General features: G+C 49.5%; 1 protein-coding gene and 1 long non-coding RNA gene across 5 annotated transcripts in view; one reads left to right on the forward strand and one right to left on the reverse strand.

The window, feature by feature from the left end:
- Positions 1 to 1,347: 1,347 nt before the first annotated feature.
- LOC129406575 (uncharacterized) lies at positions 1,348 to 17,632 on the reverse strand. Of its 4 annotated transcripts, XR_008631074.1 has the most exons (6): positions 16,867 to 17,632; positions 8,694 to 8,787; positions 8,196 to 8,435; positions 6,805 to 7,356; positions 3,071 to 3,177; positions 1,348 to 2,103 (listed from the first exon to the last, which is right to left on the reverse strand). It is a non-coding gene; the product is annotated as an uncharacterized LOC129406575 (long non-coding RNA). The 4 variants fall into 4 exon arrangements; XR_008631076.1 differs by lacking the exon at positions 6,805 to 7,356 and having other exon boundaries at positions 16,867 to 17,631; XR_008631075.1 differs by lacking the exon at positions 6,805 to 7,356 and having other exon boundaries at positions 1,348 to 3,177; positions 16,867 to 17,629.
- The window catches only part of RNF150 (ring finger protein 150), a 192,692-nt gene continuing 182,850 nt past the window's right edge, over positions 16,418 to 26,259 (forward strand). The window contains exon 1 of the mRNA XM_004606202.2: positions 16,418 to 16,966. Within this exon, the coding sequence (XP_004606259.2) occupies positions 16,513 to 16,966 (454 nt within the window). The 5' untranslated portion in view covers positions 16,418 to 16,512. The remainder of the gene's footprint in view (positions 16,967 to 26,259) is intronic.

The following is a 26,259-nucleotide window of genomic DNA, read 5'->3' on the forward strand; positions in this document are numbered from 1 at the left end:
CCCAGGGACCACATGTGGTGCCAGGTATCTGCCCAAGTCTGCAGAATGCAAGGCAAGCACCTTACCCCTTGTACCATCTCTCCAGTCCTAAAGTTCCTTGTCTCAAAGAGACATCACTCTGGAAAAGGACTAGATCAGCCCCACTCCCAAATACCCCGCCCTGCTCATGACCTTTGGAAAACTTGATTACCTCCTTATAGATCATTTCTCCAAACACAGCTGCAGCCTTGAGAACTGGGCGTTTGGATTCCAGTATTTGGAATGTAGAGGGACACAATCCCGGCCCTAACACAGGAGTCACTCCCTCTCCCCACCTCCTTCTCCAAAATGTTCTTTAACCTTCAACACTTTGAATAATTAAAAACCTTTCTCAGCAGGGGAAAGAGAGCAAAGAATATAATCTCGTCGATTGCAAATAACGAATATAATTAAGATGCTGGGCATGGTTCCCGGGAACACCCTTTTGGTTATTCAAAAGCACTGCCTAGAATTATTGTCATAGGCAAATTTCACATGCTTCTAGCATAAGATTTTCTACATAGGTGCACCATGAAGTGAAGTTCATCCTAAAGACAAAGATGGGGGAGAGGGAGAGAGAGACAGAGACAGAGAGAGATAGAAAGAGGACAGGGGCTAAGATTCTTGCCATGCCCAGTTCCATCCCTCAGCACCACCAGGAGTCGCTCCTGAGCATCGCATGGTGTGGCCAAAGATATAGCCAACATATCAGAGGGTCAGCTTCCCTTCCCTCCTGTCATAGAAGTGGTTCCTATAGCTCAAAGATCCACTAGGACACACACAATCTTTGAATCATTCAAAGATTCAGGCAGTCCATAGAGTAGAAGGGCTGATCCATCAGGAGCCCTGCTATCCATTTTTATATTAACTGAGTGCAGTGCTTCCTGTGGCTATGTCTCCCCAATTTTCACCGTATCACTTTATCAGTCATCCCACTGCTCACCGATTTGCTCTAGCGGGCACCAGTAACGTCTCCATTGTGAGACTTGTTACTGTTTTTGGCATTTGAATATGCCTCAGGTAGCTTGCCAGGCTCTGCTGTGCGGACGAGATACTCTCAGTAGCTTGCTGGGCTTTCTGAGAGGGACGGAGGAGTCGAACCTGGGTTAGCTGTGTGCAAGGCAAACACCCTACCCACCGTGCTCCCCCATTTTATGCAAACAAATAGACAAATAAATGTCTGATGCTTGGTGATTCTTTTATTTTAAGTAAGTCTCAGTCATATAATGATCAAACCCCCATCCCTTCACCAGTGCCCATGTTCCACCACCAAGAACCCCAGTATACCCCCCTCCCACACATCCCCCACCTACATGGCTAGTGATCTTCACTTTATTCTCTCTATACTTTGAATACATTCAATATTTCAACAGAGAACTCACTATTATTATTTGGACTTTCCCCCCAACAATCAAACCTCCTGAAAAGGCATCATTTGATAGTTTGTTTTCCATTGCTGAGAATAAAGAATACATGAGCTCACGCGGCCGCAACAGTGGCTGTGCAGTTTTGAATTTCTAATATTTTAGTAATTAAGTCCAGAGAGATATCTGCCAAAAGTTGCCAAAAGAAAAGGCCAAGAATTAGTGGTTAGGCCGCTGGGATCTTAGTCTTTTAGGAGCAAAGGAGCCATTTCGTGTGCGGCTGCTTTGAATCTCGTCTGGGCGGAGAGAGCGCCTCTTGGTGATTCTTGATGTGCCATATTTAGAGTGACAAGGTGAGGTGAGAGGCCCACGTGACCTTCCTTCCTTCCAACAACCAGGATCAGTCTTCCAGGACAGAGCTGCCTCTCAGCACTCATTATTCCCTTCATGCATCTCCAAGCACACAGATGTGGGCAAGGAATTCTCTGTTTTCTTGTCATATGACTGAGCTGAATCTCCTCCTTCCCCTGGTAGTTGTGTGATTTGCCCATCAGAAAAAGGAGACGTAGCATGAATGCTTCGAGAATGAAAGATTTCCCAGTGATCGCCGTTCACTGGATCCACTGGTACACCTTTTTGTGGCAGAATGAAATTTGAAGCTGGTATATTAAAGAGATTTTCTGTGAAGAACTTCATTTTACCACGAGAACATATTGTCTTCCTGAGGGGATATCAAATTATTTGTCAATACAAATGTTACAAGGATTAAGAACATCATTTCTTTGCCTGTAAAGTTGAGAATGCTTGGCAAACATGAAGTCACAGAAGTTCAAATAAATTAATGAAGCCAGCTAACTAAACTCTCTTATGGTGCTGGGATTATTCCATTCTACTTTGTCTTTGTGGTCCTGTATTTCCAACAGCGTTGGGAGGTGGGACCCAGTGCCACGGCCAGATTGTATGACTGCTCAGGGCTCGGCTGGGGAGGTGCTACAGGGTTGGAGGCCACATCAACTGGTGCTGGGGGGTCAGAGGTGGAATGCAGCAGTGGGGATCAAACTCAGGACCTTTCACATGCAGGGCATGCATTCCTCCGCCCCTTGAGATATTTCCCTCATTTCCATTCCATCCTATTTGAAGGTCAACCGTTAAATTAGGTAAGTTACAACTTCCCTTCCGATAAGTTTGCCATTTTTCAGTTCTCCCAGATTATCAACCTTACTAGAGAAATGTATTTCAAATAATTTTGTGGAAGATTTTTTTTAAAAAATTGTCTTGCTTGTTTTGGGGAGTCTCTCAAGTGGTGCTCACTCAGGAAGCCCTGAGGTCCTGCCTGACCATCTTCCATCAACAGAGCTGGTGTCTCACTGTAAGGACCCGAGGGTGTGCTGCTGTTAGCCTGCAGTGCGGGAATTACACGGACCTCAAGGGCTGCGCCCAGTCCTTCTCAGGGGACCATATACAGTGCCAGGATTCACCTCAGGGTCATCTACAGGCAAGACCAAAGCTTAACCCCTGTGCTATCTCTCGGGCCCCCATACAAAAGTCCTTTTAAGAAAAACATTTCTCTTCAGTATCTTCTTAAATTATTTCTATAACAATGTTAGTTAAATAGGTTCAAACATAAAGCTAGGCCTTGAAGTCTCATGCAAGTATGAAAAGATGACTTGATGAATTAGATAACACACCGATTCAGCACATCTGCCTCTTTCATTCCTTAGCAGCGTGTTGAGTATTGGCTGGACTCTGAGTGTGGCAATGCAGCCGTGGAGAATGAACAGGAAACTCCTGCCGTCTACGACACAGAAGGAAGGAGAGAAAGTTAGCCAGAAGAAAAGGGACAGATCCAGAATGATCTCTCTCCTGTGCTGGAATTAAAGATAGCAAGGTAGCAATATAAAAGGCCAAAGGCAATACAAATGGAGACTTGTGAACTGATCCACACAAATTGACTTGGTGGAGGTAGTTGGTGGGGTTGAGAGGGAGCGGTGTTGGGGGTCCTTGGGAGAGGGACAAAGATTCACTGGTTATGGGTGTGGTGTTAGAAATATGTCCGTGAGAAATTGCTATTAACGAATTGTAAATAACGGGATCTCAAATAATTACACAAATTTTTAAAAAGAAATTGTTATTGTCTAAGAGGAGAGAAAGAGGGAGAGAGAGCTGGAGAGCAGCAGAGAGGCTGTTCCCTGTAAAATGGGCAGCTGTCAGGGAAAGAGCAAGAGGGCAGTGAGGGGCAGGAGGAGAGTGTCCACGCGTCGCTGGATGCTCAGGGAAGCTGAGTCCCTGACGGGTGACTGGAGGGAAGCCGGGAAGCTGGTGCAAAGGGACTGGAGGAACAGTGAGGCAGAGTGGCGTGTGGCAGCCAGCTCATGAAGGGCACAGAGAACATTTGCAAAGCTTTGCCTTTGACGTGTGATGTAGACTTCTCTGGGAAGCTTTCGACGAAGGGCTGGTGCACTAACTCATGGGCCACCCCTCCTTCAATCACACTGTACAACACAGGTGAGCACTGCCAGGAGCAGTGGTGCTTGGGGGATACTGAAAAATGATGCTCAAGGGCCCCAGGGGCCCCTTGCAACGATTCTTGGTCAGTGGCTCAACTGGAGGACCTGAAGAGTCAGGTGTTGATGAGGTGTTGAGGTTCTGGGATCCCAGATCCGTACCTGGCAGTGCTTGGAGCTTCCAGGGCTAGATCCAGTGGTGCTCAGAGGACCATGTGGTAGCCAGGACTGAATGGAGATCAGCGGCAAGCAAGGTATTCACCTTAGCCCTGTGCTGCTCCTCTGGCCCCAAAGACTGTTTCTTAGAATGATAATGTGACATGAGCCGAAAATGACGCTGACTTAGTCAACGGGACATGTTCCTCTTTCCATTCATTAAACATGTCTCTCTAAGTTACAATCACAAGCAGATCCTGTTGCTGGTGAGACCGAGTTGTTTTTTCCTGGGTCCTAGAAAGTTCTCGCTCTGTAAGTGGTGCTCAGTGAGACTCTGAGCTTAATAGACCCCTATAACAGAGAGGGTAACGATGGCCAACCTTCTGTCTGTCCAACACGGTGATACTCTGAGAAGCAACTCAGCCTTTCAAAATCTCCACTAGCCATGGGCTGGGAACTTGAACCAGGTAGAATCTGAGCATCTTCTCTAAGATACCTAAGTATCTGACCTACTTCAGATACCTACCTTGGGACAGTAGATGGGTTGTTCAGTTGATTCTGCCTTGTCTCTAAACCCCCAAAACCAAAGTTCTGGGCTGGGGAGATAGTGCAGTGGGAAGGGCACTTGCTTGTATGCAGCCAGCCTGGGTTTGATCCCTGAGGCCACATATGGGCCCCCAAGCCCATACAGGAGTGACCCCTGAGTACAGAGCCAGGAATAAACCAGGTGTGTCCTCAACCCCCCCCCAAAAAAACCCCACAAAACTCCCCCAAAAATCAAAATAGTGTTTCTTTTTCTTTTTGTAATACCAGTTTTTAAAGACTGTCTGCTTTAGTGCCGCCATGCATAGTTGAAACACGCTGTGGGTCATATTCACCAGAACACACAGGTGTCTGTGTGTGCATTGCACTGGGCCCACGCACTCCTGTGAATTGGAATGAACTGTGCACACTTGTGCCACAAAATCTATTTAATTCCTCTGTTTTAAAATCCTCTTTATAATAACTGTATATCTTTATGTATTGCTTTGCAATATCTTGCATTATTCATTTTATATTATTCATGTTAAATACAAATATATATGCTCATTCACCTGCCTAGTGTTTATTTTATTTTTTTGGTACCAAAATACCTCTATTACCTCACCGTTTAATGTTTTCTTATGAATTGTATAAGGATCAGCATAGAAATGGCCGTTTGAGGGGCTAGAGAAATAACACAGCGGGTAGGGCATTTGCCTTGCACGCGGCCAACCCGGGTTCGATTCCCAGCATCCCATACGGTCCCCTGAGCACCGCCAGGAGTGATTCCTGAGTGCATGAGCTAGGAGTAACCCCTGTGCATCGCCGGGTGTGACCCAAAAAGAAAAAAAAAGAGAGAAATGTCCATTTGAGCATTACAGTGCTTTCAATAAAAATATGGATTACTATGCTACAATAATAATCACAATTAATGTTAAAATGTTGAAATAAATTATAAGGAAAAATACATGTCTAAATACAAATTGTCTTAATTTTTGGGCCAGAGAGATTGTGTAGTGGATATGGTTCCATGTATGGTCCCCCTGAGCATAGCCAGGAGTGATCCCTGAGCACAGAGTCAGGAGAAACCCTGAGAACCTCTGGGTATGGTCCAAAAGTCAAATAAATTTATTAATTAAAGCTATAAATTAATTATCAAATAAATGAAAACTGATATAATCCAGCACGTTTCCTTTTATGTTCTATTAGGAAATTTTGACTACATTTAGCATTCATGAGTAGTAAATAATACTTGGAATAGACATATTTTAAAATATATTTTAACTAATTTTGCTTTTTCACTTTTAATTAACTTACTTTCACATTGCTTGATTCTATAACTATATTCCTTCCACATATATTTGTTAAGTATTTGCTCTATGCCAGCTCTTTCCAAATCTTATTAGTATAGTCAAAGTCCCTGTTTCCATTATCCTTATTGCTAGTGTTTTTTTAAATTTTATTGAATCACTGTGAGATAGTTAAAAGCTTTCATGTTTGCATTGCAATCACACAATGATCAAACACCCTATCCCTCCACCAGTGCACATTCCCCACCACCAATATCCCCGGTATCTTATTGCTAGTATTTAGGAGAGAACCATAAAGCCCTGAAGAAAACATTTTGTAAAGTAGATAAATATTCTTTTCAATATTTTCTCTGATGAAATATATATTTATGTATATAGACACACACACATACAACACAGTGTTCTCATCTTTATCTTTTCTTTCTGAAAAGAAGCAATCATAACTAACTTATGCCCAAACTTTTGTGGTACCAAGGTCCTTTCTGCTCCTGAAAACATTAATGAGAATTAGCCATATGTGGAATCTACTGGCAGCCATCTCCTGTTGGGGAAAATTCATCTGCGAAGAATTCATACTCCTCCCCAAGCCACTGGAGCCACTTCCTTACAAGCAAGAATCCCCGAGAACCAGGCTGCAAAGCCACTGCAAAAAGCATGGCAATTGCCCCATGTGGACAGATCCACAAAACAGTCCATATTCACGCCTACTGGCTAAGGACCATATGTGCAATGGAGGCGGGGTTCCCTCCCGCACACTTCAGTTCCCTCCAGGAGATAAGAATCATAAGTCTTAAGATTTGCTTTTGCTTCTAAATACCCACTTATGTGTCTTCATTTATTTTCACTTTCAAGATCCCTTCCCTCTTCCTTTTTATTGATTTTCCCCCCACTGAGTCACAGTACCATGGAATTGCAGGGGTTTAGCCTTACACTTTCAGATGCATAGAAGATCCTCCACACCCACCACCAAACTTCCAGTGCCACGTGACCCCTTAAGACTTCTCTAGCTCTGGGGCTGGAGCGATAGCACAGCGGGTAGGGCGTTTGCCTTGCACACGGCCGATCCGAGTTTGATTCCCAGCATCCCATATGGTCCCCCGAGCACTGCCAGGAGTAATTCCTGAGTGCATGAGCCAGGAGTAACCGCTGTGCATCTCCGGGTGTGACCCAAAAAAGCAAAAAAGACTTCTCTAGCTCTTTCTCCTCTCTACCTTCTGATTAACCTCAAGAGTGGGCACTGAGTCTAGGAGATAGTTTTGTGGGGATTTTTTCCCCCAGTTTGCATTAGTTATTCATATCCCAAGATGAACAAAACATCTGCTGGTTGTCTTTCAGTTCTTCATTTCACTTCATTTATGTTGTCCCAAATGGTGCAATATCATCTTTCTAAATGGCAGAAGAGCATCCTACAGAGAACAGACCACAGCTTCTTTATCCAGCCATCTGTCAGTGGGCATTTACGCTGACTCCATGTCTTGCCTTCTGTGAACACAGGGGCACAAGTATCCTTTTAATTCATATTTTCATATCTTTGGGATAGATAAATGCCTACAAATGGTACTGCAGGATCATATGTTTTTTCCATTATTTAAAAGAAAGAGAATTATTCTAATGAGAAAGTTTTTTTTTTGTTTTGGTGCTTGGGCCAAGTGATACGTGGGGTCACCAGAGCTACACCCAGAAGTGTTGGGCGTAAAGCTGTGGAGATCGAACTCAGGACCAGGTATGTACTTTTAACCCTTGAGTTATCTCCTTGGCTCCTGAAAAGGGATTTTATTTTTCCTTAGGAAGGTTGATCATCAGGGAAAATATCTCTGAGAAGACAGCATGGAAAAGTAAAGGAAGTGACACTAACATATTCAATTTTATGATATTTATTTTGCATATTTGACACAGCAGGTAGAGCATTTGCCTTGCTCATGGCTGACCAGGGTTCAATTCCTCTGCCCCTCTCGGAGAGCCTGGCAAGCTACTGAGAGTATCCCGCCCGCACGGCAGAGCCTGGCAAGCTACCTGTGGTGTATTCAATATGCCAAAAACAGTAACAACAAGTCTCACAATGGAGACATTACCGGTGCCCACTCAAGCAAGTTGATGAGCAATGGGATGACAGTGATACAGTGCTATTTTGCATATACAGTAAGGGAAAGAGCTCTCTAGACATCAGAAATAACATGCATACAAAGCCTGAGTAGCGTGGACACAACACTTGTCATCTTGGAGGATCTGAAGCAAAACAGTGGGACTGAGGGGATGAGAGGAGGAGTGAGAATCAGAGGGAAAGGTCTGACTCACAGAATGAGGAGGAAGGTGCAACTCACCAATCACAATTTTGCTTTTAACTCACTGCATCCTGAGAAGACCGTTGCCAATAGTATTTTTAGAATAGACACGAAAGGCTGGAGAGATAGTACAGTGGATAGGGCGCCAGCCTCACCCATGACCAACCCAGGCTCGATCACCAGCACCACACATGCTCTTCCCCAAGCAGCAGGATCAGGAATGATCCCTGAGCACAGAGCCAGGAGTAATCCCTGAGCACCGTAGGGTGTGACCCAAACCTGAAAGGAGAGAAAAAAAAAACAGACATGAACTGAATTCTTCTTGACATTTTTGGGGGACTGTGAGGGAGTAGGGGGAGGCAACGGATCACTTTCTAAGGTGTTCAGGACCTTCCCTGGCTCTGTGCTCAGGAGTGATCCCTGGGTTTATGCAGTGCTGGAGACTCAATCAGGAGTTGAACTTGACCTCTTCTTGCTGCCCAAAGCTCTCCCTGGCAGAGCTGGATGAACTAAGAGGCTATGTGGAGGTTGCCTTACCTCATACTCAGTCAAAGGAAGAAGAGCAGAGGCCATGGAAGGGGTGGTTTCTGAACTTGAATTCCCCAGCAATTTTCCAATTCATTTGGAGACCCTAATGGAGACAAATCCAATAGTTATAGTAACAGAACGGGAAAGATAGTCATTGCTTGTGACTGTTTAAGAGAATAATTAAACCAGGGCCTGAGAAATTATACAGGGGTTAAAATACAACGCCTTCAACCACGTAGTACCCCGACACAGCCGGGGCAACCTCTGAGCACAGAGCTGGGAGTGAGCAGCGTCCAAACACCAACAGACGATGCCCCCAGACCCAAAATCACTGTCACTGTCACTGTCATCCCGTTGCTCATCTATTTGTTTGAGCGGGCACCAGTAACGTCTCTCATTGAGAGACTTATTGTTACTGTTTTTGGCATACCCAATACGCACGGGTAGCTTGCCAGGCTCTGCCGTGCGGGCTCCATACTCTTGGTAGCTTGCCGGGCTCTCTGAGAGGGGCGGAGGAATCGAACTTGGGTCGGCCGCGTGAAAGGCGAATGCCCAACCACTGTGCTATCGCTCCAGCCCTCAGACCCAAAATAACAATAATTAAACATACTGAACACACAGTTGATTCTAACATCCTCATCTTACAGGAGAAATAATACCCAAGGGAGGGGTGGCTCTGGGTCTTCATTAGGATGGGGGAAAATGTTTTTCTCCTGGCTTAGGATCAAGCCCCAGTGAGTTTTTCTATGTTGACTTTCCACATGGAGTTGTTCTAGCAATACTGAGACTTGAAGGTGTTAAGTTTCTGGTTAATGCAGAGAAGAAGAAAAAAGCCCAAATGAAATGTCAAAATCATATCAAAGATTGAAATAAGAACTTGTTTGATATTTCAAGGGAGGAATAAAAGGGGAAAGGGTTATTTTTAGCTAAGTAACCTATTGTTCTGAGATTTGAGAAGTTGGTATTGGAACAAAGAGCAAAGAAATGAATATCATTACTTTCATGCGCCCGCTTAAAAAAAAAATGTTTTTATAACCTTAACTTCCAGCTGCAGACCAGGCGGCAGAAGTTACAGGGATTGTAGGAGCTGAGGGTTCCACTCTTCCCTCAGAGCTGGAACAGGCTCCCGAGAAATATCGCAGCTGCCAACAGGAGCAGGGGTAAGTAGACAACGAAAGCCCTAAATCGGGGGAAGTTGATGGTACAGGAGCAGGAGTTCCTTAAAAAGGAATTACCCAGAGGTGAACGAAGTGAGGGGATAAGCCAAAGTCAACCATGGTGATGGCTGACGGGGTAACCCATCAGAGAATAATCCAATGCCAGGGACAAAATCCTCATCCCAGCACATGGATGCTTATTGTGGGGCCTCAGACGTGACCTTTACATTTCTTAATGTTTCCTCATTTGTGCACGGGGGCTCTGGGTATTTATCTCAAACAGTCATCCCCCAAACTAAATACCAAAAATGCACAGAGCAAAACCATTGCCCTTTTCCAACCATCCAGCAACCTGGGAGGAAGTGCAACCGCTCCCGTGGAAAAGAGGACACTGTGGCTCAATTCCAACTTCAGGACGCCCACGGAGCAGGAAGGAGAGTCCTGCTTCTCCTCCTCTGCCTGGTGGGGCAGCTCTCGCCCTTCCACCCTCCAGCTTGTGGTTCATCTGCTCCAAACCAATATGGAAGGCAGGGAAGAGGAAGATATCTGCAGGACTTTTATAGCCACATAAAACTCTGTACTGCAAATGTTACTCTATAGAAAATCAATTCAAAAGAGAAAAATGGCAGCCATTAGACATAAAATAATGTGAATCTCATCTTATAGTTCTTCCCTTTCACACTACAACATATTTTTGAAGGGCCTTCACCCTTTTCAGTCCTGGGGATAGTTATTTAGGGGCCTATTGCAAGGACCAATGCTGAAGAACAAAACAGGCGCCAATTTTAAAATACTGAAATCAATGAATCAATGCAGAATTAAAAATACAAGTCCAGGCCATGTGTATTTGAGCATTGTGTAACTGAGACTTAAGCCTGAAAGCTTTGTAACTTTCCACATGGTGATTCAATAAAAAATAAAAATAAATAAATAAATAAACAAAACTGTTCCATATTAAGCTTTTCTTAAGAATCATATTTTCAAGAGACCTCTCATTGTCTACTTCTCCCTCTCAGAGAAACTGGCAAGCTACCGAGAGTATTCTGCCCACATGGCAGAGCCTGGCAATCTCCCTGTGACATATTCGATATGTCAAAAACAGTAATAATGATGGGTCTCTTTGCCCGGACCCTGAAAGAGTCTCCAATGTGGCACCGTTGGGAAGGATGAGTAAAGAGAGGCTGCTAGGACAAATGGAGATGTTACTGGTGCCCACTCGAGAAAATCGATGAACAACAGGATGACAGTGATAGAATGATACATATTTTCAAATGAAAAATTTCAGTCATTTTTAAGTGCAAGTTTTAAATCATTTTTGCAGTGTCCACAATCGAATTCCCTTGGGACGTAAGTGTATATTCAGGGCAAGATGCAAAAGCAGGAATGGGGACATAGCATGGGGTCAAGGCACTTGCACAGAGCTGACCGACCCTAGTTCAATCCCCGGCATGGTCTGCGGTTCCCCTTGAGAACTGTCAGGTGGGGCCCCAAATCCTTGTCCCCACGTCAAGCTATAAAAGTAGTCTCGGGGGCTGGAGCAATAGTACAGCGGGGAGGGCATTTGCCTTGCATGCAGCCGACCCAGGTTCGATACCCAGAATCCCATATGGTCCCCTGAGCACCGCCAGAAGTAATTCCTGAGTGTAGAGCCAGGAGCAAGTAACCCCTGTGCATCACCGGTGTGACCCAAAAAAGCAAAAAAAAAAAAAAAGTAGTCTCAAGGCTGAGAGTTTCATCAGCAAAGTCAGAAATACTGTAGGCATGAGATCTGAGCAGCCACACACGACACGGCCCCTCTTCTCCTCAGAGACTATGATCCAGGAGGGCTACTAACCCATTTTGGCACCCAGAGACTTAGAGAAATGCATCTAGACTGTGAGCTAAGCTAAAACAACAGAGCTCCTATAATCTTCATTCTCAGCAATGGGACACAAACTATCAAATGATGCCTTTTCAGCAGGTTTGATTGTTGGGGGAAAATTCCAAATAATAATAGTCAGTTCTCTATTGAAATATTGAATGTATCCAAAGTATAGAAAGAATAAAGTGAAGACCATTGGCCACTCAGGTGCAGGGCGGGGACGGGAGGGGGGTATATTGGGGTTCTTGGTGGGGTAACAGGTGCACTGGTGAAGGGATGGGGGTTTGATCATTATATGACTGAGAGTTAAACCTGAAAGCTTTGTAACTTTTGTCACGGTGATTCAATGAAAAAAAAAAATTAATAAAAAAAAAGAAATACTGTAGGCATGAGACCAGAACTACAGCAACCAAACTTAAAAATGTGCCTGTCTAGAAGGCAGGCTCGAGGACTCAGGAATACTGGAGGAGACCCAGGGCAATGGGAAGAGGAAAGTTGACACTGGTGATGAGCCTGAAACTCAACTATGTAATCCTGGTACCTTAATATTTGATACAATCTTCTTTTTCTTTAAAAAAAAAAAAAGGACCTGGGGACTGTTTTGATCGAGTATGTCTCCGGGTTGCTCACATGGGAAGTTTCGGCTTTCTAGAGATGAGGCTATTCTGGTGGGCAGATGAGCAGGAGACACGTAGCCCATTCCAGTCAGAGGGCTGAGGGACAGTGGGGGCGGCCTTCAGACTTCTGCGCTCAGCTATTCCACTGACAGGGTCAGTCTCACCCATCAGATATCCTCGGTATGAGAGTTAAACTAGGCGTCATGTTAGGGGGCTTCTGCTAGACCACTTTACCCTCTGCTGGCATCCTTCCACAGGGAAGAGTTTCCCCACCGCCTCATTTCTTTACTCTAGCACTGCTTTTCTGGTCATTTCTATTAGCCAGCGTTTCTCCACTAAGCTGCAACCAGTTACTGTATCATCCAATTTCATGCCTCCAACTGGCCAGTGGAAACCCCTCCCAGACAGCTCGGTCCTTTTATTATCCTACTTTCCTGACAAAAGGTTCAAGGATCGTCCTGCACTTCCCCAGCTTCCGACCCATGTCGGAATCAGGGGCCAGAGAGGACAACAGTTACGGTGCATGCATGCAGCTGACCCCGCTTCTATCCCCAGCACCACCCATGGTCCCCAGAGGTTGCTCCTGAGCACAGAGCAAGAAATAACCCCTAAGCACCTCTGGCTGTGATCTCAAGCACCACCCCCCTAAAATTTCTAAGCCTTAGAAATTGCCCTAGTTGCTTTAGAAAGAGGATCTAAAATCAAGGCCTTGGGCCACTCAATTTGTCCATTACTTCTGAGTTATGAATGAAGACAACTATGACACATATATGTGTTTATGTGCTCATATATATAGTTTGCATATTCACAGGGAGTATATATATATACTTTAAAATATTTCTATACTTTTGATTTTTTAAATGTACACAGTATAACACATACATGAGCACTACCTATATGAGCACTTACATATGTATATAATTAAAATTGATTTTTAAAATGATTGCACACTTTGTTTTAGGGTCACACTGGCACACCATTTAGGGCTCACTCCTGACTATGCTCAGGAATCACTCTAACAGTGCTCAGGAGACCATGTATGGGGCTGGGGGTTGAATCTGCAGTCAGTCACTTGCAGGAAAGGCGCTTTACCCCTGCACTGTAGGATAACATAGCCTCAGGTAGTTTAGGTTTATTGGGTTACTCCCATCACAGTGCTCCAATTCCTCTGTGTTTATTTGTAACTTCTTTCTTAGTGTTCTGTTGACTTGTAAATATTGTTTCTCTCTTCTCCTTGAGTCCTTTGCATAGTTTATTCAGAGCAATGTCCTTTTTGTATGGACACAGGAAGACTTAGCAAATGCTATGCTTTTGTAACCTGGGAGTCATTTGACTCTACATGATATTTTCCTTCTTGGGCATCTGTTCTCTCGGCCTAAGCCTCAGCTGCCCTTACTTCCTATCACCCCCAAAAGCAGGGTCCCGACGAGGGACAAGACGGACACAGGGCAAGCGGTGAGTTGTGTGCTACCCTGGCATCGAGATGGGCCTGGCCAAAGTGCCTAAAGCTTAACTATAAGTTAAGAGCTTGGTCATGGACAAATGCTGTCATGATCCAAACAGTGATAACTAGATTTGGACCCTGCTAGGGTGAGGAGTGATTAATCTGGCCTGAGCGCTGTGGTCTGAGTCTGTGGCAAGATGTTGCCAGGAGAGCCACCCTACAGGCCTCAATGTATCTCTTCCTGTGCCCTACACCTGCACTACCTCTGTGGCCCATTCACACTCATTTTTAGCCAATGCAAACCACGGGGAGGCAGGTTGTGGCTTACTTGCTTTCTATCACTGAAATTTCCTCTCTGACACTAAGAAACCCAGCTCCCAGCTGGGGTGGAGCCCAGCAGTAGAGCACGTGCCTTACATGCGCGAGACCCTGGGTTTGGTCCCTGGCACCACAAACACAACACAACAGAAACCAGATCCTCCTGTCCCCGCTGTGCTCCTGTTCTCACTCATTTGCCCAGTGCCAGATGCTGATCGTCCTCACCGGCATCTCTCTGCCTCACTGGCCCTGCCATCTCTTTAGGTCCCTATGTTTTGTTTTCTGAGGGAAAGACAGGGTAGGGGGTAGCCATTAGGACACAAATTATCCAACTGCAGCAGTGGCTGAAAACCAAGACAAACCCTGCTAAGAGATGAGCACTTTGGGGGAACCCCCTTCGCTTGCACTAAGCTTCAGTGCAGAACCAGTTCCCTCCCGTCTCCGACTCTCCAAGTCTGCCCTTGACGAGAGGGACAGCCAAGAGCACTGTCCCAATGGGCTCCGAGTCTATTTCACTAAAAAATGACACCATACAACCCCCGGTGCCCTACCTGTGTGTGACCCCCCAAACCAAAATAAATAAAGGTCTTTACGGCACAGTGAACTGTTGGGTGGGACGTTAACCATCGCCCAATACATCCTTGATGGGAACTTCCCCAAACTCTATCCCAGGGCGGCTGTGTCCTGAGCTGTGTCCTCTGCAGACACGGCTAGATACAGCCATCCCCAAGAACTGGAACCCTGGTCTGGGCACGAGGGCACCCTGGCACTGATCAGGACGTCCAGAAGGAACAGCAGAGACCCGTCTTCCAGTGACTCTCCCATCCAACCAGAAAACGTCCGTCTCCGTGGCCGCACGCCTTACACATGCGGCTCCAGATGGGAGGGAGGAAGTGACGCTCTGCCCTGAGCAACCCTGGACCAAGGAAAAAGAACACTCAGAGGCGGCTTTGCAGGAAGTCTGATTGACAGTAGTGTAAATCCCCGATCCCCAGTGGTTGGAAGCTTGCTACAGGTGGGAGTGGGATGGGGGCACAGGGCGGGGCGAGGTGGAGGGGGTGCGAAAGGTAATTGGGATAGAGGACAGTAATAGTTAGAAATGATCTTTCTGGACAAGAACTGAGTGCTGGAAAAAGGTAAAGGGATGTACATGATAACCTGTCAGTATCTGTACTGCAGACCATATGACCAGAAGGGAGGAGACGGAGGGAGGGAGGGGGGAAGGAAGCAGAGAGACCGAGAGACAGAGACAGAGTCAGAGAGAGCCTGCCATAGAGGTGGTGGAAGGTGTGGCAGGAGGTAAACTGGGACATTTTGCGGCGGGAAATACGCACTGATGGAGAGACGGGCGTTGAAACACTGTATGACTGAAACCCAATCAGAACAACTTTGAAACTGAGCATCTCACTGTGATTCGATTTTTTAAAAAAAATCAATAAATCCGGAACTTGAATAGAAACAGGTTTAAAAACATACAAAGGCACGTTCTGAGCCCTTCCTACCTGTCCGGAGTCAGAAAATCCGTGTCCATTCCCGCCCCCGCTAAGTGGTGAGCACCCCCAGGTGACGCTTGAACTTGACCGTCACCCCCAGGACGGCGGGGACCTGGCCGCCACGAGCCTGGCCCTGTGGCCCCGGACGCGTGGACGCTGCAGTTCCTGGGCCGAGGGAGCGGCCGTTCAGGACGGGTCCTGGGGCGGCTTTCGCGGAAGGCGCGGGCAGCTGTTCCCGCGTCCGTGGGGCGGGGGCCGCGTGGCTTCCCCTTCTGCCAACTCCACCCGGCTCCCGCGGCCCGCGGGGCTGCCAGGGGGGCCCGGCAGGGGTCGCTGCCGGCCCGGAGGAGGAACGGAGGGAGCGTGGCCAGCGCTGCCCGGCGGCTTTGACATCACACTAAGCTCCTCCTCGCACGCACACATCAGGCACACACAGAGACACACGCGCGCGCACAAACACACGCGCACACACACCGGCCGCGGACCCGCCGGGCCCGCTGCTCCCCCAGACCCCCCGAGCGCGTGTGTGCCGGGTGCGGCGCCCCCCGCCCCCCCAGCAGGCCGCAGCCGCCCGGAGCCCGGCGCCCCCCAACACCCAGCCCCGGCCCGACCCGCGCGCGCCCCGCGCTCCGGAAAGCCCGCGCGCTCGGCCGCCCCGCCGCGCCCGGGGACCCCTCCCCCCCGCCCCGTCCCCGCCCCGGGGCTCCCTCCCGGCGGGGGCCCCCCGGCCACCCCCATGCGAGCAGCCGCCGCCGCCGCCCGCGCCCGCCCGCCCCCAGCGCCCGCTCCCCGGGGCCGCGGCATGGCAGCGGCGCGCGCGGGCTGAGCAGGGAAGGGGCCGGGCCCGGAGCGAGGACGCGGGGTTGGCCGCGGCCCGGGGGCAGGGCCGGCGCGGGGGGCGGGCGCGGGGGGCGGGAGGGGGCCGCGGCGGGCTCCAGATGGCAATGTCTCTGGTCGGAGCGTGCCGCAGCCTGGCCCTCTCAACATGGCTGCTGTCCTTTTGTTTCGTGCATCTGCTGTGCCTGGACTTCACCGTGGCCGAGAAGGAGGAGTGGTACACCGCCTTCGTGAACATCACCTACACCGAGCCCGCGCCGCGGCCCGAGCTGCGCACCGAGAAGACCGAGTGCGGGCGCTACGGCGAGCACTCGCCCAAGCAGGACGCCCGCGGCCAGGTGGTGCTGGCCAGCCCGGCCCACGACCGCCTGGCCTGCGACCCCAACACCAAGTTCGCCGCGCCGGCCGGCGGCCAGAGCTGGATCGCGCTCATCCCCAAGGGCAACTGCACGTACCGGGAGAAGATCCGGAACGCGTTCCTGCAGAACGCCTCGGCCGTGGTCATCTTCAACGTGGGCTCCAGCACCAACGAGACCATCACCATGTCCCACGCAGGTAGGCGGCCCCGGCGGGGTGGGTGGGCGCATACCCCCCCTGGCCCCCCGACCCCCCCAGATCCCCGACCCCCGCGCGATCCATCACCACCCGCGGTCGCCTCCGGGGGTGCCGGGGTGAGGGGGATGAGTCGGGGCTGCGCGCAAGACCCGTCTCGGTTTCCCCGAGCCTGAACTTCTGCTCCGAGTCGCTTCGTAGGGGGCTTTGCCGGGGGTGGGGGGGACAAGAGGGAGACCAACGGAATGAGCGGGGAGTGCAGAGTGGGGGGTCTTCTTAGCGGGGCGCCGCTGGGCCGCGGCGGGGCCGAGGAGGGCGGCCCGGGGCGCGCGGGGCTTTTCGGGGGCGCAGCGCGGGGCTCGGGCGTTGGGCTCGCCCCGCACCTGTTCCAAGCGGATAGATCCGGTGACAGCCCAGCTCTGGGTGTGGGCATCGGGTCCGCCTCCGTGCCCGCGTCCGGGGAGCCGCGGCCGGGTAGGGTGACCGCGCTTGGCCGCTCTCTCCAACTCACCCCCACACACACTTCCCCGGCCGCCCTGCGGACCGTCGCCAAGCCAGGGTTCGGCTTTTCGTGGGGGATTAAGGAACTCTTAACCCCCTGCTGGAGTTGACGCACGTTGCAATATTAAAAAGTCCGGGGCTCTGCCAAGCTGTCATCCGGGGAAGCTGACAGGCAGGGTAAATAATAACAACCCTGCCTCGGCGAGCGGGGGTGGGCGGCCAGCGAACCCCCAAACCCATCTGTCTCAACCAGTGTCGCGTTCACCTTTGCCTGGAGTGAGGCGGGGGCGGGGGGGCCTTCGGCGGGGGTGGGGGTGGGGGCTCCTAACCCCCAAAGCGTTTCTTTTGGTGACCACGAGGCAGTTTCAAAGTAGAAAAGATCAACTTGTCTTAATCATCACGGGGGCTGAGTATTTGCGTGTAAGCCTGACATAGCGATACTGCCATGGTAGCGGAAAAAATAAATAAATAAAATTAAAATGCAAAGGAAAAGTCCCCTGCGAGCTTGGCTGCCGGAGCGCTCAGGGCTTTGGCCGAGGAGCAACTCTGGCCTCCAGAAGGTGGAAACGATATGCGCTCTCTGACCCTCCCCTCCTAATCAAAACCACTCCTTTCTCTGAGGGCCAGATCTTAATAAGCGCCGTAATACACGCTCATGCAGCCGCCTCGAGCCACCAAGTTTTGGCTATGCATGTGTGTTTTGGGGCGGGGGATCGTTGGGGACCCATGGAGACACCAACAGGTGGTGTGGGAAACGGTCTGTCTTTCTATTATAATAATGGCCTGTTAAGGCCAGAAAAAAAAAATTGCAGTGTGTCGGTTCATGAGGAGGGGAGGCAGGAAACTGCTTAGAAAAGGTCAGATGGGGAATTTTAGAAATCGTGTGCCTAACCGTTTTACAGGGGCAACAATTGTCAGTCATACGGGCTTCAGTTCTAGGAAGATTGCAGATTGTATCAAGTATTTCTAAGGAAACAAGTTTAACCTTGAGGGTGGGGAGCAGTGAGCCAAGGAGATATTTTGGGAGATATTTTAAACTCCAAGAAGATTGTTAGCTGACTGTGGCATTCTTCAAATGTTTCTTTGTGCATCTGCATAAAATCTCAGACTGGCTTCTTTAACCACGGGAGAGACATCTTTTTATTCTTTCTCTCCTCCTTTCCTTTCCTTTTCTTTCTTTTCTTTTCTTGTCTAGAGGGTTCTCCAGGACTGCCAACACATTGCATCAATTAATAGCCTGTTTCTAAAGAAGGCAGTAAGCTGATTTTTCCATACCAATGATGCTTCACTAAGACGCAGTGGAAGAAAAGGGTTTAGTAAGAGTTTGGGAGTTAAAGGCTAAAAGTGAGTTCACTGCTACCTCAGTCTGCTTCTGAGCATCGTGTTGATGCAGGACCTGCTCGAGGCCAGGAAGTGTGCGTGTACTCATAAGGCACAGCTCTGCCTTAGGCAGGATGGCACTGGTTTCCCTGCAACCTTCATCATGTGGGACAGAGACTGGGAGCTTGGAGAACGCTCCTCTGCCCCTTCAGTTCTTCCCAGCGCCCGTCTGGCTGTCCGTGGCTTACACTTAGCTTCAATCGAACATTTCCTCATAAAATTTGAGGTAGAGTCCTCAATTCATTTTAGCCACGTGTCACATATCCTCATTTTGTGAACATAGGCTGCAATCTCTTAGAGGAGACTTTATTAACTATTTAGATAGACGGTTTACTATTTATTAACAATTTAAATAAATAATTAAATGTATTTAACTTCAAATTTAAGTTGTCACTGGTCAACTTTCTATGATGATGATTTTTGGATTGGGGGGGCCATCACCTCTGCACCTGGCAGGACTCGGGGCTTAGTCCTGGCCTTCTGCCCTTGTGCTCAAGAATCACTCCTGGAGGGGACTAGGCTACCGGAAGTGGTGCTGAGAACAGGACTGGGGTCAGCCAAGTGCAGGCAGGTCCTTAGCCTCTGTGCTATCTCTGACCCCTCCCTGGTGAACTTTTAAATTTAGAGTCCCAAGGGTTAATGCCAGCCTTTGCTCTAAGTACACACACACACACACACACACACACATACACTCGAGCGCGCGTGCGCGCGCGCGCGCGCGTGCACACACACACACACACACACACACATAGTAGCATGTTCCAACGGCCATGATGGAAGTACTCCCTCCCTCCCTATTCTATCCCTCTCTCCCTCCTTCCCTCCTTCCCTCTCCAACATAGCACTGACCTTTCCCTCTTTTACATTTCCACAGCTTTGTTTTTACTTCGTTTACCTTTTAAACATTATATAGTCCATGTAAGGAGCCAGGGGCAGTTTCTGGGTGTGACCGCCTAGCTACTGGAAAATGGGGGATGTGGGCAGAAGAGACCCAGTCCCAATCTGGTGATCTCAGCCCCGGGTCCCACACACCTGGGTTCCTCTGCCAGTTCCTTCATGCGTGAGGCTCATCCCTGGTGCCATGTAATCCCATCAACGGCCAACGTCCAGAACTGTAAAACCAAGCTCCCACAAGCACAACCTCTTATAGCCTAGTTCTCCCTCTCGGAGAACCTGGCAAGCTACCGAGAGTTTCCTGCCTGCATGGGAGAGCCTGGCAAGCTCCCCGTGGTGTATTCATATGCCAAAACCAGTAACAATGATGGGTCTCATTCCCATGACCCTAAAAGAGCCTCTAATGCAGCACTGTTGGGAAGAACGAGTAAAGAGAGGCTTCTAAAATCTCAGGGCTAGGATGAATGGAGACGTTACTGAGACTGCTCGAGAAAACCGACAATCAACGGGATGATGATGATATATTTAAATCTCACCCGTCCTCCAAATCCTTTACTTTTTGTAGCTGATAGTTGTTTCAGGTGAGGAAAAGATCTGAGTTGAGAGGTAGGGAACCCAGCATGTATTATTTATTCATTTGGGGAGTTATGACCCAACACAGACAGAGACTTGCAATTCAGTTAAAGATCAAACCTTTCCCCTTCCCCTTCCTATAGAGGGCTTCCTCCTGCCCTTCTGTATTTTTTCTTTTTCTGCTTAAATGACATTATGGTTCTTTCTTTTTCTGCTTACTATGACATTATGTTTCTGACACTTCCACAATAATGGATCCTCATTCACAAAATTATATATTCTCCTGGGATAGAAGAATAATTTTAACATGTAACCAATTTTTTTAAAACTTAAAAAAATAAAATGTAGCATCTGTTTTGCTGGAGCTCACTGGTGCTAGACAATGCGTGGCTTTGGCTCCTAATAGCCCTCACCTTTCATTAAAGCCCGTGCTCTTAGCAGCTGTCCACCCCCATGGCCTCTGTCCCCAGGCTGAGGCCACCACTCACCTACTTTCTTCCTTTTTGGGCCTGCGCTGGACGCCTCACAGAAATACGTCCTGTGACAGGTGATGGCGGGAGAGGGACCTCTTTTAGGAAGGGGGCTGTGTTCTGTTCTCCCGGCACTATTGTGATGATCTGTTCTTCGTGCCTTTCAGTTGCCGAGCGTTAGTCATAAGTGATGGACATGCGTGTCCTCTTTGGGTTAGTACAGACCCAGAATGCTACTCTGGACGTTCATGGACATTTCTTGTGGGTTTGCATCTGCATGGATCAGAGTTATTGGGTTGTAGGGTATCTTTATGCTTCAATTTCTGGTGGGAACTGCCCCACCATTTTCTGGTTTGACTTCGTATTTCATCTTCCCCACAGTCAATCAGACATCCATTGTTCCGGCACCCTTCTCGGCACAAATTATTATCCATAAATAAGCGTATCTGTGTATATTGCTGCCTCGGTGAGTCTCTTCACAGAGGCTTTAATTTGCACTCCCCTATTGAGAAATAGTCCATTTTGAAGATTCTTGGTCCTTCCCTACATTTCATTTTCTTCTTTTCCCCATGATAATCATTATTTTTTTCCACCTGAACTTTCAAGTCAGACACTTTTTATCCTAGGGAAGGTAGGAAGAGGCTGAAAAAAATAGAATCCCCTTTTGCAACCAAAAATAGCATCAGAACCAGAGGGATAGATAGCTTAACAGACTGAGCTCATACTTTGCATGCAGAAGGCCTGGGTTTCTTCCCAAGCTCAGCATGGACCCCTGAGCACTGCCAGAAACAACCCCCAAGCACAGAGCCGGGAGTAGCCCCTGAACACCGCTGAACATAGGCCCCAAACTAAGACTAACCTGCAAACAGAAGCCGCGTGTGAACCTGAGAGGCCCCCTGTCCCCTCTGGCAAGAAAAGGGAAACTCTTGGAGCATCCATCTCTAACCTTAAACCCGTGTGACAGAAATGAAAACCATTGCACATGGGGCTGGAGAGCCAGCACGGTGGGGAGGGCATTTGCCTTGCACGTGGCTGACTTAAGTTTGATCTCTGGCATCCCATATGGTGCCCAAACCTGCCAGGAGTGATCCCTGAGTGCAAAGCCAGGAATAAGCCCTGAACAGCACCAGATGTGACCCCAAAACAACATCAAAACAAAGCAACGCTTGCCTATAATCGTGTTCTATGTGTACGTCTTAAAATCTAAGAGTACAGATGCTTTATCCAGGAGTTAAGCAGCAATAACCGTGTGTTGAGCAGCTTTTTTCAGGGTGTGGCATTTGGAAAGGAGAGAGACAGAAAGACAGACAGACAGACAGACAGGGAGACAGAAATGCAGACAGACTCTGGTGTGTGACCTTTGGCAGAGCAGTTCAGGCCCAGAGGGAGTGGGCGGGACTCAGCCCCAGCTGGGGGAGGCCCCGGAAGTTGTCGTGCAGACACAGGGTTGCCAGCCAGACGCAAGTGCTCTCTGCAGCGAGGCAGATGCCTGTGAGTCTTCTGGTGGAACCCCAGGGGAGTCATGGCAGAACTTTCTAGAAGCATTTTGGGGCCACGGCAAATGAGTGTAGCACCTAGCGCCAACTACTCTATTGTGTCTGGCCCAGGAACCATGAGCCACTTCCTCCACCTTTTTTTTTTTTCTTTTTGGGTCACACCCAGCGATGTTCAGGGGTTACTCCTGGCTCTGCACTCAGGAATTACTCCTGGTAGTGCTCAGGGGACCATATGGGATGCCAGGGATCGAACCCGGGTCGGCTGCGTGCAAGGCAAACGCCCTACCCGCTGTGCTATCGCTCTGGCCCCCCTTTTTTTTTGTTTGTTTGTTCCTCCACCTTTTAAGACTCCCGCACTGTGTTCTGGGAGGTGGAGGAGAGAATCCAGGGCTGGCTGGGGAGTGAGTTAAGTGATCGCCCAGCAGCCAGGCGAACTCATCTTCGTGGTGCAGTTGCCTCACAGGGACGCCACTGAGGCCCGGGCCATGGCGGGAAAGAGCCCGTGTCTCTGCCGAGGGCTCCCGGTGTCTGTTGCTGCTTGTGACGAAAGGGTTCTGCTGAAGGCCCCCGATGAATTCTCACTCACTCGAGCTCTGAGTGTGTGTAGATTGAGTGACGGACACACGAGGTCTGTGGGTAGGTCTCGGCCGAGTGAGCACCCCTGTGAGCACCTATAGGCCGTGATGGGCATGGGAGAGGAGTATGCAGGGCGGGGGGCGGGGGACGGGGAGGGGGGCGGCCGTTTACTGTTTTGGTCAAAGCGTGTTCCCTCTTTCTGCCCATCTCTTGTTAAAGAGAAGGCAGGGGAGTAAGCAGCCAGCCGACAAGAACAGGCCGAGAAACTGGGCTCACATCTTAGAAGAGAAGGCAAGAGAAGGTCCCACGAATCACGTGTTCCTCCCGTTCAGCTCCTGGGGAGAGGAGCCAGGGTCGGTGGTGAGGCCACAGTGCCAGGACGCCTCCAAGGCCGGATTCTCGGGGAGGCACTTCCCTGTGTAGGTGGTGCCAGGAGCCTAATTCGTGGGGTTCGTGCTCCGTCGATGGCCATTACTTTAATTGCTGAAGCTTCCCTTGGCCTTCACCTCTATAAAGGAACTAAAGGTTGTAATTAGTTTTTTTCCCATAGGACCCTTTTTTTTTTCTCAACTATTGAGGTACTATTCTCTTTCGTTTTGGTTTTTGGTTTTTGGGTTGTTGTGTTTTTGACATGTTCCTCGGATGTCTCTGCAGCCGAAGGAAACACTCTCTCTGGGAAACAGCCTCTCTTGGCCATGTGGCTGGGTCGGGCCCGTGGAAAGCTCAGAGGGGGGAGTTCACTGCATCCCCACAACACACCAAGGAAGGAGTGTTATTAGCTGGCTTCACGGGCACAGAGTGGCACCTCTGCAGGGGGGGTGGCTTGTCCGTGCAGGTCAGAAGGGGCAGAGCCGGCGGCCCCGGCCCCGGGCTGGCCAGCCTGGTGGCTGTCCCCTGAGTCCTCACACGTTCCTTCTGCCCCAGGTCCCTCTCCATTTGGAAGGATGCACGGCAGCCAAATGTGTATTGATTGTGCAGCTGGACCTAAGGGGACCTCTGGGAGTCCCGGTGCAGTCCGGGTGGGTCGCTCGGAGGACCAGCAGAGAGCGTTTCTGGTGGGGGATGGTCCCCGGACCCTGATGTTTGGACTCTCTTCCTCCCTCGGATTTCCAGGGTTCCTCCCTTGTTGAGTGAGAGCTTTGGACGAGTTGGTGCTGGGAGCTGAGGGAGCACCACCGCAGCCTCACGACGGGAGCTTCTCTTGGGCTGTGTGGCGGGTGTGGTGGCGTGTGGCCAGAGCAGGGCCCGGGGTGGCCATGCTCTTTCTACATCCCCGCCTCGTGCCCAGTGCCTGTGCACTTGGGGCCCCACCTTCACGCAGTCACATGTTGGGGAGCAAGGAGCAGTTCCTGAAAGTGGGTTTGGTGCAAAAGAAGGAAAATTCCCCAGGGTGTGGGTTTAGAAATGGAAGAGGGTCGCTGAGGAGGCTTCTCGAGCCTCCAGATGGGGACAGTGTGTGTGTGTGTGTGTGTGTGTGTGTGTGTGTGTGTGTGTGCGCATGTGTGTGTGTAAGCATGTGTGTCTATGTGAGAATGTGTATAAACGTGTCTGTGAGTGTATGTACATATGACTATGTGAGAAAGTGTGTGTGAATAGGTATATGAGTGTGTCTGTATCTGTGTGTGTGTGTGTGTGTGTGTGTGTGTGTGTGTGTGTGTGTGTAGCAGGGGATGCCTGGGGGGGGGGCGGTGTCTTATGGGCCTTCCGAGGCTGAGACCTCATGACTATAATTTCATTTTTAAGAGTCCATCTTTCTCCCGGAGACACACAGCAGTCTTCATCTTCCTCTCTGGAGCCCACTCACCTGCCCCCAACCTGCCCTTTCCTTGGTTTCTCATTTGGGGGAAGCTTGTGGCTCCTCACCCGTGTCTCCGCAGGCAGTCGGGGGTTCCAGCCGCCTTGCTTAGGGGCTGCCTGCACGTCAGACTCAAGGGCAGCCTGGGTGGTGGAGCATCAGTGGCCTGGACCTTGTGGAGAGCCCGATGGTCGATGACTCCCTGCAGGCCCTGTGGGGTCTGCAGAGGGTCATGCCTCCCCCCTTCCGGAGAGTCCTGTCCTCCTTCTCCCAAGGCCTCTGCCCAGACCCCCGGCTCTGGTGCGGGGATGTGGCCTCTTGGGAGAGCAGCTGCCTCGCAGCCCTGCGCCCGGGAGCCCAGACTCTGGGCCATCCTGAGGCACTGCTGTTGGTGCCACCACGACTGTGTGGCCCCCGTCACTGCAACAGCAGGAAGCAGGAGCCGAGTTCCCTGGATTCACCCGAAAAGAGGGAATTTCTTTTTTTTTTTTTAAATTTTATAAGGTAGTTCACAATATTTCATTACATTTAATATCCTAACACCCATCCCACCACCATTACACTTTCCCACCACCAGATTTGGGATATTCCCATCTCAAGCCCCAATCCCTGTCCCAAAGCACAACCGAAATAATATATTTTGTATTGTTTGTTACGAAAAACTGCTGAAAGTGCTACAAAAAAAGTATCCATAGAGGAAACAGTGTAAAGATTGTTCTATTTAGGCAGAGGGGCTATAAGACCTTCTGTAGGATATTACTAGCATGTTGTTAAAGGTTGAGTGATGTGAACTTTTGTATATATCTGAAAAAAATATGTATATGCATATATATATATATATTTCCCTCTGATTGGTTGCTTACTATTTGAACCTCATAAAATGTGGTGTGGTACTTTTGGAGAATGGGTAGGGAGTGTCTTATGATGTGTTGCATGGCCACGAATGCAGCTGTGTGGTCCAGGAGTAAGTTGACTCATGCGTGAGGCTCAGCCCGAGCGAGTGTGTGAGGAGCGACCTTGAACATGGTGGCAGTTGGGTTGTGGAGGTTTTAGGCTGTTGGGGCTGGTCCCTGGGGGTGGGGAGGACTCTCACCTGCCCCCCCTGCAAAGGGGGAATTTCAATCCCATGAAATCTAAGGTGTCCCAAGCCCCCGGACGCTGTGGCTCAACCTCCCAGTTGCTTTTTCATTTCTCGGGAAAGGATTGTGGATGCTTCGGACACAAGGGTCATTTGTTCGGAGACCCATCTCAGAGTCTGAAAAAGAAAGAGTTTGCCCATCACAGCGGCAGTTCTGTACAGGGAATTAAGAATTCAGGGTCTTCAGCTCCTCCCAGAGGCGGTCTGTGGATGGGGGCCCTCCCAGGGGACTTGGCTCAGGACTGCACCCCAGAGGTCAGGGGGTCGTTGAGGATGGGAAGGATGGAAACGGAGAATGCTGATTTTGAATTTAAACGAGGCGCCCTCCTGGAGAGTGTGCAGGTGATGTAAAACCAGCGAAACAAGCCACTCCCCACTCGACAAAGCTGCAGCCAAAGATGGTTCTGTAAGCGGAAACCTTGTCTGTAGCCATGATGGTCTTGTACTTGAACCGCAAGATGTCAGGCACACTT

This window comes from Sorex araneus, chromosome 7, assembly GCF_027595985.1.
Source record: "Sorex araneus isolate mSorAra2 chromosome 7, mSorAra2.pri, whole genome shotgun sequence".
Classification (NCBI taxonomy): domain Eukaryota; kingdom Metazoa; phylum Chordata; class Mammalia; order Eulipotyphla; family Soricidae; genus Sorex; species Sorex araneus.